Genomic DNA, 13,120 nt, shown 5'->3' with positions numbered 1-13,120 from the left:
CAATGGGGAAAAAAATCAATTCATTTTGTCAATACCTCCATTAGGCTTAAAAAGACCCGACAAATAAGAATGTAACGCTAGGTCCGGAAATATGGGGGCTAGAATTGTTAACATTGATAATTTAAAAAAAATAAAAATTCTCGTGTTCACATAGTAAAATCGAAAACAAAAATATATTCATGTTTATTTTTTAAGTGGCTGAAAAGAATAGGCGTTGATTTGTTTATTTATTTGTCATGACCTAGTCCTAGAGTATATGTTGTCAATATTACTTGAATTGTTTTGAGCAGACCACAAAAGGGAATAGCCGCTCTTAATCCATCCCGTTCAGATCGCAAAGTCTAGAAAAGATATTTGAAATCCGATATCATAATATTTTAGACCTTGCACAATTTTGGTGCGAACGTTTAATTTGTAAGATATCAGTTTTTCATAAAAATACACAATTTTAACAATTATTTACTATTGATAGTAAAAAAAATATCTCTGCAGCCTTGTTAATGTTTAAAATCAGAGGCTCTTTTGCTTCTTTTCTTATCTCTCCAATGTGATCTCGTTTTCTTGGCGTCATGTCTCTAGTTTCTACGTTCGTTTCCTTCCCGAAGCCATATTTCTGTCCTATTGACTTGGTCCACTTCTGGAAAACCCCGTGTTCGCAGTCTTAGAATCCGTTACTCTTCTTCGTTATCACGATGACAAATGAAAATTCATCATTCACAGAGTCTTGAAGCTCTTTTGTGTAGGCATACATGTTCACTTGAGGGTTTATGTCATCTGCAGCATTTGAAGTGAATAAATACCTCCAGTGTTTCGAAGATTAGACTTCGTTACATAATTGTCAACAAACAGCTCAGTGTCTCTTAGTGAATGTGTTGTTGTTTTGTATGACTTTGTCACGTAATATTGGCATTATCACCTCATGGCAATTTGTGTCTGAACGACTCCCACTTCTACCTCTCTCCATCGCTCTAGACAAAAAAAAATGCACTAAAGAAATGAATATGCCATGACCAAATCGACGTGTCAGTAACCATTGGGTCTCGGCTTCCTTTGGATTTTCTGACCTTATTGAGACCTTAGTACAATATACTGGCCATTGAGCTCGCTGGTTATCTCATTCAAACGAAAGCATGACCTTTAAAAAGTGTAGCGACCACTGATCTAATGCATAAATAGTGTTTGGTATTACAGCAGTTCTCACACTTTCTTGGTTTACTTTGAGTGCTACATGAATGTGCCACGCGAATGTGTTGGTCTAGTGGTTACTTTGTGTTGAGCTCTGCATGGAGAAGTGGTAGAGACCAACAAATCGGTTATCTAAGCCTTATCTTATCTATCGGGACCGGGTTACATCTGCATGTGACAGCTGAATGATTGCATTTATCTCATCTTTAATATCATTGGGAAACTTTGGGCACATCCTACGCAACCCTAGATACGGGAACAATGCTATGTATTCATCGCATTTCCTCAAAGTATCTGACATTCTCCTTCGTCGATGTAGCCCTTGTTATGTAGAGAGAGAGAGAGTAGTCCTTAAGGGACTGCAGGCACGACATGGCCTAAATTGTGCCGATGTGCCTAAAATCAAAATCAAATCTCCTTCGTCGATCTCGTTTTCATCAAAAACTGGCCAACAATTTCATCGGCAGTTTTGTTGTTTGTTTGTGTTGGTAGTTTGAGTTCTAGTACTTCACATTGGAATGAAGAGCAACGAATGATGTTTTAAAAGAAAACGCATAGTAAAGAAAAAACAAAAGTGAAAATCTTAACTTTCCTATGTGGAAAATAGGGTCACATAAAAAAAAATGGTAGGTGATTTCGTTTTTAGTCAACTGTAAGTGAGGAGAATGAACTTGCTGTCCCCACATAGTTGGCAGCGTCTAACTGACTCTATAGTGGTCCCTGTTTTTTACGAATTGTTCCCTTATGAATGAACTTGCTGTCCCCACATCGTTGTCAGCGACTGGCTTTGTAGTGGTCCCTGTTTTGACGAATTTTTCATTGTGAGCTCAGGCATACAGTAATAACTGTCACTAATGTCTGTATTGATGTTTCAGGTCTGCGATTGCGTTCCATGTTGAAATCACAAGAAGTGTACTTAGAGGACGGGCTTGCAGAAACTATTTTACAATGTATTACTTAAAGGCATCACATGTCACCGTGTCATGCTTTAATTGTTGGATGTTAGCAAAGTTTGTTTTACTTTGGCAGGCTAGTAGAGACCAAATGACCGGCTCGTGGCCTCAAATCACGAAGCTGAACGTTTTGGCGCAGAATCCAAAATATCTTTTTCACGTGTTCATTTTAATATGTCTTTGAAAAGAAGGATGGAAAACTTTGCTAATGATGCACATCTATGTTGTAGGATCCAAAAGTTACAGTCAAAGTCGCTGCTCACTGTGATGTGCAACCGTTTAGTTTCTCTACTCTTTAGTTGGATAGTAACAATTAAAGAACTAGAAAAATGGTCTCTTCAAAAATTCAAGAGATGCTAATGTACCAGATCTAGAATCTGTTTAAAGACATTGGACTGCCGCCCTACACTCTATTCGTTTTATTTGTAATGTAATGCCTCATTACATAAAAAAAAATAGAATCTAACAAACTTTTACAGGGTGATAGTTGGGAGCTTCACTTCATTTAAAAAAAGCATGTCAGATGGCCTGTGTGGCCGAGAGGCTTCAACCACTTGGTTACCTATCAAGGAGCCTCGACACCAGAGCACTCTGAGCATGCTACAAGCATTAAATTTACGCTATATAAAAGCTGTTAAATTATTTTTTTTCCTGAATTTTTTTTTTTGCCTCCACTAACTCTTTGACCAACTCTAAGGTGTTGCCATCACAAACTTACAAATGGACATTGAATCACTTCCAATGTAGCCTCGACGACCTTTCTTTATTAGTAGACCTAGAACAATCAAGCATGCTTAAATCAAAGTTCCTTGTTTCTTTTGCAATCCTAACTTTGTAATGATGAATCTGTAATAAAGATTTAGGCAACTCTGACGTAGTAACTGATGCTCGTTAAATGCATTGATTCTGAGCTCGTTTGATTTCAATTCTAGTTAGGATAACACTCTGTTCAAACATGGCTTATCCAGTCAATCGGCTTGGTTCGTTGGCGTGATGGCACTTGAAAAGTCGTTGATTTGTGGGGAAACTATTACAGCACATATTTGAAGCTATTCAGGTGTATCGTGTATGGTTCATGTTCTAAAGACATGGTTTGGTTTGCGCATTTAACTAAAGAGACAGCAAGTATACTTACTCCACAGAGAAGTGTTGTCCTCCAGACAAAGTAGGAAGATCCGCAAAGTATAGTCCTACTGTCTGACTTCAGCACAATCCTACTTTACACTGACACAAAAGAGATCATTAGATTTTGTAACATTAAAATGCTCGCATTCTTAAGGATATCACTTAATTTCAAGTGTATAGGTGGTGCTATACTTCCATCCACACCAGCTTGCAGTCAAATTTCTCTACCAAGTTCTATAATCTAGTAACAACATTTAGGCCTTAATAATGGGGGAAGTTATATTCAACGGACAGACGAAAACACAGAAAGTGATTGCAATACTTTGACATATGTTTGTCTTCATATCTTCTGGACTACCACTATCCTGTCTACTACACGAAGTACACTAGTTCTAGAGTAGTATATTAGTTCTAGAGCAGTACATTAGTTCAATTTGATTTGTGAAGACCTGGCATTGAAATGCTCTTAGGTGTTTATATCCTAAAAACAGCACGTGTCTTGTTTATCTTAAAACATTGGAGGGGCCGTCTTTTTTTTTTACCAGCTTAGGAAAATTGTTGACTTTGTGTGTTAATGTACTCTTTGTTCTGTGAACTATTACTTGCTGACTTCGTTACATCAAGTCGTTAGCACATGAACTGTACAATAGAACAGAGATAGCGACGATATCAGGTCAGAGTAGAACTCGCACTGATTGGTCATAGAACCGGGTAGAAAATCAGTCAGTAGGTCAGTGTCACAAATTTGTTGCCAAACAGCGCGCCTCCTGCTGCTCTAGTTCCACGCTGCCTGGTCACAACCACCCCGAGCAAGTTAGTTTTTTTTTGTGTGTGCTAAAGTGTGTAGGCTGTGTCATGTGTTTCTTTTGGCTAACCTGGAGTGTCAATGCCTTAGCACAAGCAGTGCGCGAGTTATTGTTCTTTGAACATTGTTGTTGATGCAGCGTGCAAGTAGCACGACTTGTATCCTTCTGTCTCTGTTAGCTTTCAGGAATTTAGTATTTGTATTTGAATCTGATGTTTAGTGATGTATTATTGTTCATAGAAACATTACATGGTATTTTCAGTTTATTCAATTTGTAATCGTTGCCAGTTTGAAGCCCTTATAATTTGTATTCTATGTTAGCTACCTTAGAGATTGTCTATATACGCCTCAGTGGGCAAACTGTAGATTTCCTTAACGTTGACGACATCGCCATACTCAGTGGTCAAACACTTTAAGCCTCATAACAAAGTTCATCTCAGTTATTAACCGAGAATAGGATGAAAACCAATTAAACGTGACAATTAGGCTAAAAAAAAACATATTTTTTTTTGTAATAGTATTTGACAAAGTCTATGAAACGTTATTTCAATGGATTGAAAGCACCAGAATTCAGCAAAGCAAATCAAGAGTAATTTAATTGGGGTGACATTACTTTACCCCCCTCCCCTTTTCCCGTTGTGTTGCCTGTGTCAACATTGTCGCATTTAGTCCTTACTTCCTGGTTATGCTTGGGAGTTTGCCGTCACGTAATTATTAATTGAATGACAACCGTGACACCCCCCCCCCCCCTTCACCTAGGAAGTGACTTACAGGAGAAGACGTGCATTTGATCTAGAGGAAGGATAATACACTAGTGTTTACACTTTTTGTTTCCCCCTCTACGTGCCAAGTTCAACCTATGCCAGTCCCCATTCCCTTGTTCTGTGTGTTTGGTGTATCGATCTAGAACCTGCTACACATCATCTTTTCAGTTTCTTCGGCTCTATTGCAGATGATGTCTGGTAGACTATCGAATGACCGCTCGGCGTTGTGAACTGACCGACCTTAGCCTTATCTAGATCGCAAGTTATGATGTGACCTCGTATGTTGGTAGTGATGACATAGCCATCGCGGACGGACACCGTTATCGGTGACCTGAGCGGCTTCAAGTCATCTTATCAGGGGCTTTGTCTTGCTGGTGTGCGGGTGTTTGTGCATTCCACTCTGGACACATTGTGACGGGCCAGCATTGATCACTGTCAGAGAACGTGTGTTGTCTGTGTTCACATGTTGTGTGCAGAACGACACCGAGTTCACTTGGCACGTGTAGCGTCATGGCAAACGTGGTTCTAGTTTCCTGGATTGAAAATATACTCGGAGCCGATGTAGTGAATCTACTGATACAGCTGTTTAGTTATTGTTTTTAAATATATATTTGTATACCACGTCTTCTACTTTGAATTCTACTTTGAGTTTTATACTGGCGGTGTCATATTTAGTACAGACCAAGAGCTGTTCTGAGTTGCAGTGAGCTTACCTCCTTGTAAATATTTTTCCGGGTACGTGCTAGGGTTTTCTTTAGTATTGGATTGTTAGTAAGAGCTCCATGTTCAGCTTAGACCTGTTGCTCTTATGTGTTGAGCCCATTGTGTCATTCTTCTGGCTAAGACTTAGACCTCTGATTTCGTTTGTTGACGGTCTAGAGAGATATAAAGTTATAGCTAATAGCTAGTCCTATGTGTCTGGGATGGCAAAGCTAGAAGGTCATTGGGCCAGTTTGTATGTCCACTGATGAAAGACGGACTGGAGTAAAAGAGTTATAGAGCAAGGAATTATTGGACTTGCTCCCAACACTTGCATTCTTTATTGACGTCATGGTTATGTGGCTTCAATTGTTGGAACCGGAGTGTCTGCTCGGCCAACTGCTAAGCTTTTTCGTGGTTCTTCTTACAAACTGTGTGTAACACGTTTCTTAGTCTTGTCATGATTCTGTTGTCTGTTTGAAACAACTGCTTTGTTTTGTTTTCGATTGGTTCACAAGTTTCCTTGTAGCAGTTCCCCCTTCCCTGATGTTTGCCCTCTCCACTTAGTCTGACAGTCTGTTGTGTGTGACACAGTTAAATGTTAGCCATGTGGATTTGATCGCCCATTTCCCCCTCTTTTTGATTTTTTAAAATTCTGTCAGCGTATCGATCTTTTTAAAAGCCAGGGCCCTTGCCCTTTTCATATTGGGACCTTCCATTGGTGTCATTAGGGGACATATTTTACTTCAGAATTGGGAGATTCTTGTATGGCATTATCTGTTCACAATTGTGAAATTCGTGTCTATTAGGTTTGCTTTAATAAACTTACAGCTGTCCTAGCAATGACCTTTTGACCACTTTGTTTTCTTTCTTATTTCAAGGTTTCTTCTTTTTGTTCCCGTGACTCTCTCTACATTTCGATGTTTAGTCTTACTATTACTGAAATGTTTTCCATGTAGTTTGTCCTAATAGGTAGAGCAGTGTCCTGAAGTCTGAATCTCTTGTTTTACCATTCCCTGGTTTTCTCACTACTTTCTAGCTCATTAACTCACTACTTTCTAGCTCATTAACTCTCTACTTTCTTAATGAAGTTTGAAGAGAAACTTTAGAAACTTTCCAATTGTTGTCGATGGTGGTCCAGTGTCTGACCATCAACTTAACTGTTGATTGGAGAGATTTCTAATTCGCATCTTTCAATTTATTCGTCATTTCATGTCCAGTTCAACGCCAGCAACAATCTTCAGAGAGAGGTCTGGATTCAACAACAATCTAATGATAGTCTCACACAACTGTCCTCAAGGAGTCTGAACTATTTAGCAATCCTTGGATTTGTGTTAGCATAGTTTTATACTTGTTTATAAACAAAAGTACATGAGCACATTGAGACCTTGGCTCAAACAAGACTGGAAACACAGCCGATATCGACCTGGTTGGAGACATAACACAGCTGGTATCGTCCTTGATGGAAACTTATCTCTGATGGTATCGTCCTCAATACATGCATGTATAGAAATTATTGATTAGTGTAGTCATTCGTTAGCCACTGGGACACCGTGTAGTCTATAAATAGTCTAGATTCCTCGTGTTGACAAAAGTGCTGTCTGTTTGTTTCTGGACACTCACGTCATGTGATAGCACTGGTAAGGAAAGTTTCGGGAAGTTCCATTTGGCTTGAGGGATAGTCGTGCTGACAACAGTCACGTGGACTGCTATTTCTACATTGTTTGAAAACAATAACTGTAGCGGAGGACGTGTCTTTGAGTTTTCACGTAAGTGGGTCGTAACAAGTGGTGTCGGATTGTGTCACTCTTTCACAGTCCGTGTCACACTTAAACATCAGCTGATAGAGCTTACAATACATCAGTTGTTGTTTTCTTCCTATAGTCTTCTAAAGTATTAGAGCCGCTCGGTCCCCTAATAGCTTGCGTTTGATTTCTTTTGATATCTACACATCATTGTAATTTGTGTTGACATTTTATACAAAAAGTTATTATTTCTATCTATCGAAGTAGTGATCTCAGGTTTTGGTAGCGCTATATTTGTATCTCTGGCATGACACCTAGCATTACAATGTTTCGAATGGATCTATATTTGGATGTAGCGTTTTTCTGATCTCGTAAAGTCTCCACTGAGCTAGGTGAGTGCAACAATGGCCACTAGGAAAGACAATCCTGGTTACTCTGTGATCACCAGTGTTCGCAAGGACCACGAAACCTATGATATATTCAGTGACAATCTGGAAAGCGAGTCTTACGAGGCTGGCTGCTTCTCGGGAATCGTACGAAGACTCCATCACTTCTTAAAGAGGCTTTTCAAGACAGGTCAGTAGTCCCCAGTGTAAGTTTTCAACTTATCTAGACCATGTAGATCTAGTTACCACCCGCTCGCTGTCATGTGGTCATAAAAGTCATTTCGTAAATCACCCCGCCAATGTGCTCCCCGATGACAAGTGCAGCAATAAACATAGCAGCGTCTGGTATTTCCCGATGGGTAAGCTTTTGTTCCTCACCAAAGTGTATGTGATGGTATCAGTGTGGCGGTGCCAGCTCTGTTTCATTGTTTATTGATTAGTTCTAGTGTTGCCTTGTTGTGGGTTATGGGTTAGCGTTTCCTGGGTGTCCTCAATGTTTTTGCTCAGTTTGTTTTCATCACAGCGCTCTGCATGTATCTCAACAGTAATTGGAGCATGAGTGTAGTAATCGTTCCCAATAGTCATAACAGACGCTTCTTCCAGAACTAGTATTACAACATTGTAACTTTATTGACTCCTAGTTACAGTATATATTATGCTGGAAGTTATTAAAAAGAGAATGTGACTTAAGATTTGTGTCAGATATAAATAGAAGGTCACAATTGAGTTCAAACTTCCTTGTCTACAAATGAGCTCGTTAAAAGAAATTCCTACTTTTGGTCAGTTACTAGAGGTAGACAACAAAATGAAGCGCTTATGTGGCTCTATTGATGAACGGTCGATAATGGAATGTTCCTTGTTAAAACCAACGCCCTAACATGGCCCGTGTGTGTGTGTGTGTGTCAGCTCATATGATGACAGTGTCCGCTGATGATATGTCAGCTGAATGGCGTGGGAATCGGCAGCCTGAGAGTATTTCTGAACACGACATTTTTGTTGGTGTGGTGTGAGATAGAAACAAGATGACGTTTGCTCCTAAAGCCGAAATCTCACAGAAATCAATGGGGAAAATCTATGTTGGTATGGAAGGTTCTTTGACCTTTGTTCAGTTTTCATCATTAAACATTGATAGAACGAAATTAAACAACACAAAAACTTAATAGGATACAGATATGTGTCAACTATTTATGTACAAGTGCCACTCAGAACTACTCTACTTAACGAATATAAATAAAACTAACTAAAAGTAAAAAAAAGGACAAACGCATCTCAAATTAAAATTAACAACCAGGGATCTAAACTATGAAGATCTGTTATCTCAACACAAACAATATAAACCTTCTCTTTTATCCAGATATGTTATTTATACTATAACATTATTTAGTGTATAAATAAATAATATGTTTTGATTAATATCAAAATTGATCCTTTTTGTTGTTTTTTGGGGGTGGCGGGGCATGGGTACTCTGCGTTACGAAAATTCTAAAAGGGATACGTAGGTAAAAAGTTTGTGAAACACTGGTCTACAGATTTAAAATTTAGAATATGTTCCCTGCACTGTCCACATTATGTAACTCTTCCCGTCCAGACAAACTTCAAACTTCTCTGCTTTGTTTCAAGAGAACAAGTAGCTCTGCAACAAATTCTGACTTAAGAATAAGATTCAAGAGCTGTGCGAGTGTGTGTAAGTGCCTTGGTATTAAGTCAGTTTATTGCTTGCTTTAAACTTGTGAGATTTGAAATTGTAAGTGTGTGTGTGCCTTCGTATAAAAGTCATTTTATTGCTTGCTTTAAACTTGTGAGATTTGAAATTGTAAGTATGTGTGTGCCTTGGTATTAAGTCAGTTTATTGCTTGCTTTAAACTTGTGAGATTTGAAATTGTAAGTGTGTGTGTATGGCCGTCCTCTTCCTCGCAGTTGACAGTCAATAGGAAATCTAGTTAGTACAACGAAGTGTGAGACTCAATAGGAAATCTAGTTTGTACAACTAAGTGTGAGACTCAATTGGAAATCTAGTTTGTACAACTAAGTGTGACATTCAATTGGAAATCTAGTTTGTACAACTAAGTGTCACACTGAAATTGGAAATCTAGTTTGTACAACTAAGTGTCACACTGAAATTGGAAATCTAGTTTGTACAACTGTCACACTGAAATTGGAAATCTAGTTTGTACAACCAAGTGTCACACTGAAATTGGAAATCTAGTTTATACAACTAAGTGTCACACTGAAATTGGAAATCTAGTTTGTACAACTGTCACACTGAATTGGAAATCTAGTTTGTACAACCAAGTGTCACACTGAAATTGGAAATCTAGTTTGTACAACTGTCACACTGAAATTGGAAATCTAGTTTGTACAACTGTCACACTGAAATTGGAAATCTAGTTTGTACAACTCAGTGTCACACTGAAATTGGAAATCTAGTTTGTACAACTAAGTGTCACACTGAAAATGGAAATCTAGTTTGTACAACTCAGTGTCACACTGAAATTGGAAATCTAGTTTGTACAACTCAGTGTCACACTGAAATTGGAAATCTAATTTGTACGACTGTCACACTGACTTGGAAATCTAGTTTATACAACTAAGTGTCACACTGAAATTGGAAATCTAGTTTGTACAACTCAGTGTCACACTGAAATTGGAAATCTAGTTTGTACAACTCAGTGTCACACTGAAATTGGAAATCTAGTTTGTACAACTCAGTGTCACACTGAAATTGGAAATCTAATTTGTACAACTCAGTGTCACACTGAAATTGGAAATCTAGTTTGTACAACTCAGTGTCACACTGAAATTGGAAATCTAGTTTGTACAACTCAGTGTCACACTGAAATTGGAAATCTAGTTTGTACAACTCAGTGTCACACTGAAATTGGAAATCTAGTTTGTACAACTCAGTGTCACACTGAAATTGGAAATCTAATTTGTACAACTGTCACACTGACTTGGAAATCTAGTTTGTACAACTGTCACACTGACTTGGAAATCTAGTTTGTACAACTAAATGTGTCACTGACTTGGAAATCTAGTTTGTACAACTAAATGTGTCACTGACTTGGAAATCTAGTTTGTACAACTGTCACACTGACTTGGAAATCTAGTTTGTACAACTAAATGTGTCACTGACTTGGTAATCTAGTTTGTACAACTAAGTGTCACACTGACTTGGAAATCTAGTTTGTACAACTAAGTGTCACACTGACTTGGAAATCTAGTTTGTACAACTAAGTGTCACACTGACTTGGAAATCTAGTTTGTACAACTAAGTGTCACACTGACTTGGAAATCTAGTTTGTATAACTGTCCTAGCGTGAGAGTATCTTGCAAATGGTCAGATTGTATAAATCTAGTCTATGAAAGTGCGCTATGAACGGTTGTTACACTGATACCTTTAGTGTGGGGAGGGGAGGGTGTGCGCGTAGTGGTTACGTAATCCGCTTCTAGCTACACACATACGACGTGATTCTAGTGCAGGACAATAGGGGCGGGCAGATCTCTAGAGAGATAATAGCTAGTCTTTGATAGATAATACGATCTCCAGGCCCAGTAAACTTGAGTAACAACTCTTTCTTACTACAAATAGTTGAAGGGAAAATGATGTGTGGAGAATGTCTCTTGGGAAGAGATCGTGAAGACAGTGTTGCCTCTCAGCCAGTCTCTAGTTATCCCAAAGGCTGAGTGTAACAATCACCCTCACCATGTAGAGCAGCTCGCTAATGTTCCAAGGCACAGACTGCAAAGAGCTTTGAGCTCCAAGTTGGCTAGATGAAGAAAAAGAAATCTCCTGATGGATCTCTCTAAGAAAGTGTGAAATTGGATCTGTATCCAAGAAAGTGTATACACAAATATTTAAAGAAAATAATCTATAATGTAATGTATCTTTTTTTCATTTGTATAAATAACCATATATAATAGGTCTCTAATAAAAAAAAAAGACACACCTGGAACAGTTCTTTTCCGTGGTCCACAAACCGTTGATGGAATTCACCTTTTAAAAAGCTTATATCAACTCACTCCGTCTGTCTGTCTGGTAAAAAGTTTGTACACGTTATTTCTCCCACACCCAATCTCGGATCAAGCTGAAATGTTGCACAATTATTTCTTTTAGCTGACAACACAAGAATTAATTTAAAAAAATAACCAATTTGTTAATTAACTATTGGTAATTATTTTGTTTGACCTGTTTGATATTTTGAACAAGAAAAAGAGATCGTACTTGACAGATGTGGTGTTATAATTTGAATTAGTCCCCTTGAGACTCTTGAACCCTGAGTACATCTTTTAAGCATTTAAGAAATGATGATGTAAACATCCACAAGTTACCCCCCCCCTTCTTCCCTCCCCCTATCCCAACTGATCCAGACAAATGATAGAATCATAGGGTATTGAGAAAGCTAAAAGCTAAACAATAACAATTGGTAAAACTGTTTCTAATCGCACAGATTTGTTATGTTTAGGAAGGTCACACGTATCGTTACACGACTGATCCAAACTAATTGATACAATTACACTTAGTGTATGTATATTTCTTATAAGTATTATTTTGCTTTTCTTGTTTTAACTTACAAAAAAAACAACTGATTTTTAATGGGGTGGGTGGAGTCACCGCATTTTATTTTCCACAAAAAAATTGTATTTTGTCTTTAACAATTCCTCTCCTGACCTGTCTTGTTAGTGTTAAACCAGAGCCGAGCCTTTCGGCTTGATAGTAAGCATAACTTCATTTCACATAACATGATGTCGTCAGACCACATCGACGGGATATCCTTGACACCTTAATTGGATAATTTCACTTTGATAGCTCCGCATAGTTTCAACTGTTTGCGTCCCTTTAGTCTCTCCCTATCCTCCCTCGCCCCTTCGTCTTACCAAATGAACGAAATTCACGTTACCATTGTGGTGAAATAGTTGCTATTTGTTTATGTTTGTGTAACGTCGTGAGAATGTGTTCACAACATTGATTTAGTGTGCTACAGTCCAAGTCTCTTTCGTCAATTCATGTGTCGTTCTAGTTTAATAAAGCCTTGTTTTAGGTTACTCTTCAGTGTTCCTTTATTTCTTATTACAATTTATTAAACTAGAAATTTTCAATTCCATGGATCTATGTGCCTCACGTATCTTTTTTGGATTTTCGTTCAACACTATTCTCAGTCTGTAAGTAAAAGTAGTAATACAAATGGAACGTCTATTTAGGCCAAAAGAGCTAGACATAGAGCCTAGCTCGCCATCGGCTGCCGAGAAGTGGCTGCACTGGCTCAGAACATTTGAGAATTTCATCTCCTCAGTCTCTCACTGCGAGATTGACAAAAAGAAATTACTGGAAAACTACGTTTCTTCGAGCGTATTTCAGTACATAAGTGAGTGTACCACGTTCGATGAATCAATCAAAGTTCTACAAAATGTCTACGTGAAGCCTAAAAGCGAAATTTTTGCACGGCACATGATAACTCTT

General features: G+C 38.3%; 1 protein-coding gene across 2 annotated transcripts in view; it reads left to right on the top strand.

Moving 5' to 3' along the window:
- The window catches only part of LOC106063411 (carboxy-terminal domain RNA polymerase II polypeptide A small phosphatase 1-like), a 45,305-nt gene that overhangs the window by 11,769 nt on the left and 20,416 nt on the right, over nt 1–13,120 (top strand). The window contains exon 1 of one of the 2 annotated variants that reach the window (XM_013221763.2): nt 7,325–7,852. The exons of the other annotated variant lie outside the window; for it this stretch is intronic. Coding sequence (XP_013077217.1) covers nt 7,681–7,852 — 172 coding nt within the window. The 5' untranslated portion in view covers nt 7,325–7,680. Of the gene's footprint in view, nt 1–7,324; nt 7,853–13,120 lie in introns of those variants that run through there. 2 annotated transcript variants of the gene reach the window in all.

Source organism: Biomphalaria glabrata, chromosome 16, assembly GCF_947242115.1.
Source record: "Biomphalaria glabrata chromosome 16, xgBioGlab47.1, whole genome shotgun sequence".
NCBI lineage: Eukaryota > Metazoa > Mollusca > Gastropoda > Planorbidae > Biomphalaria > Biomphalaria glabrata.
Note: the sequence above shows the minus strand (reverse complement) of the source record. Positions and strands in the feature narration are given on the sequence as shown.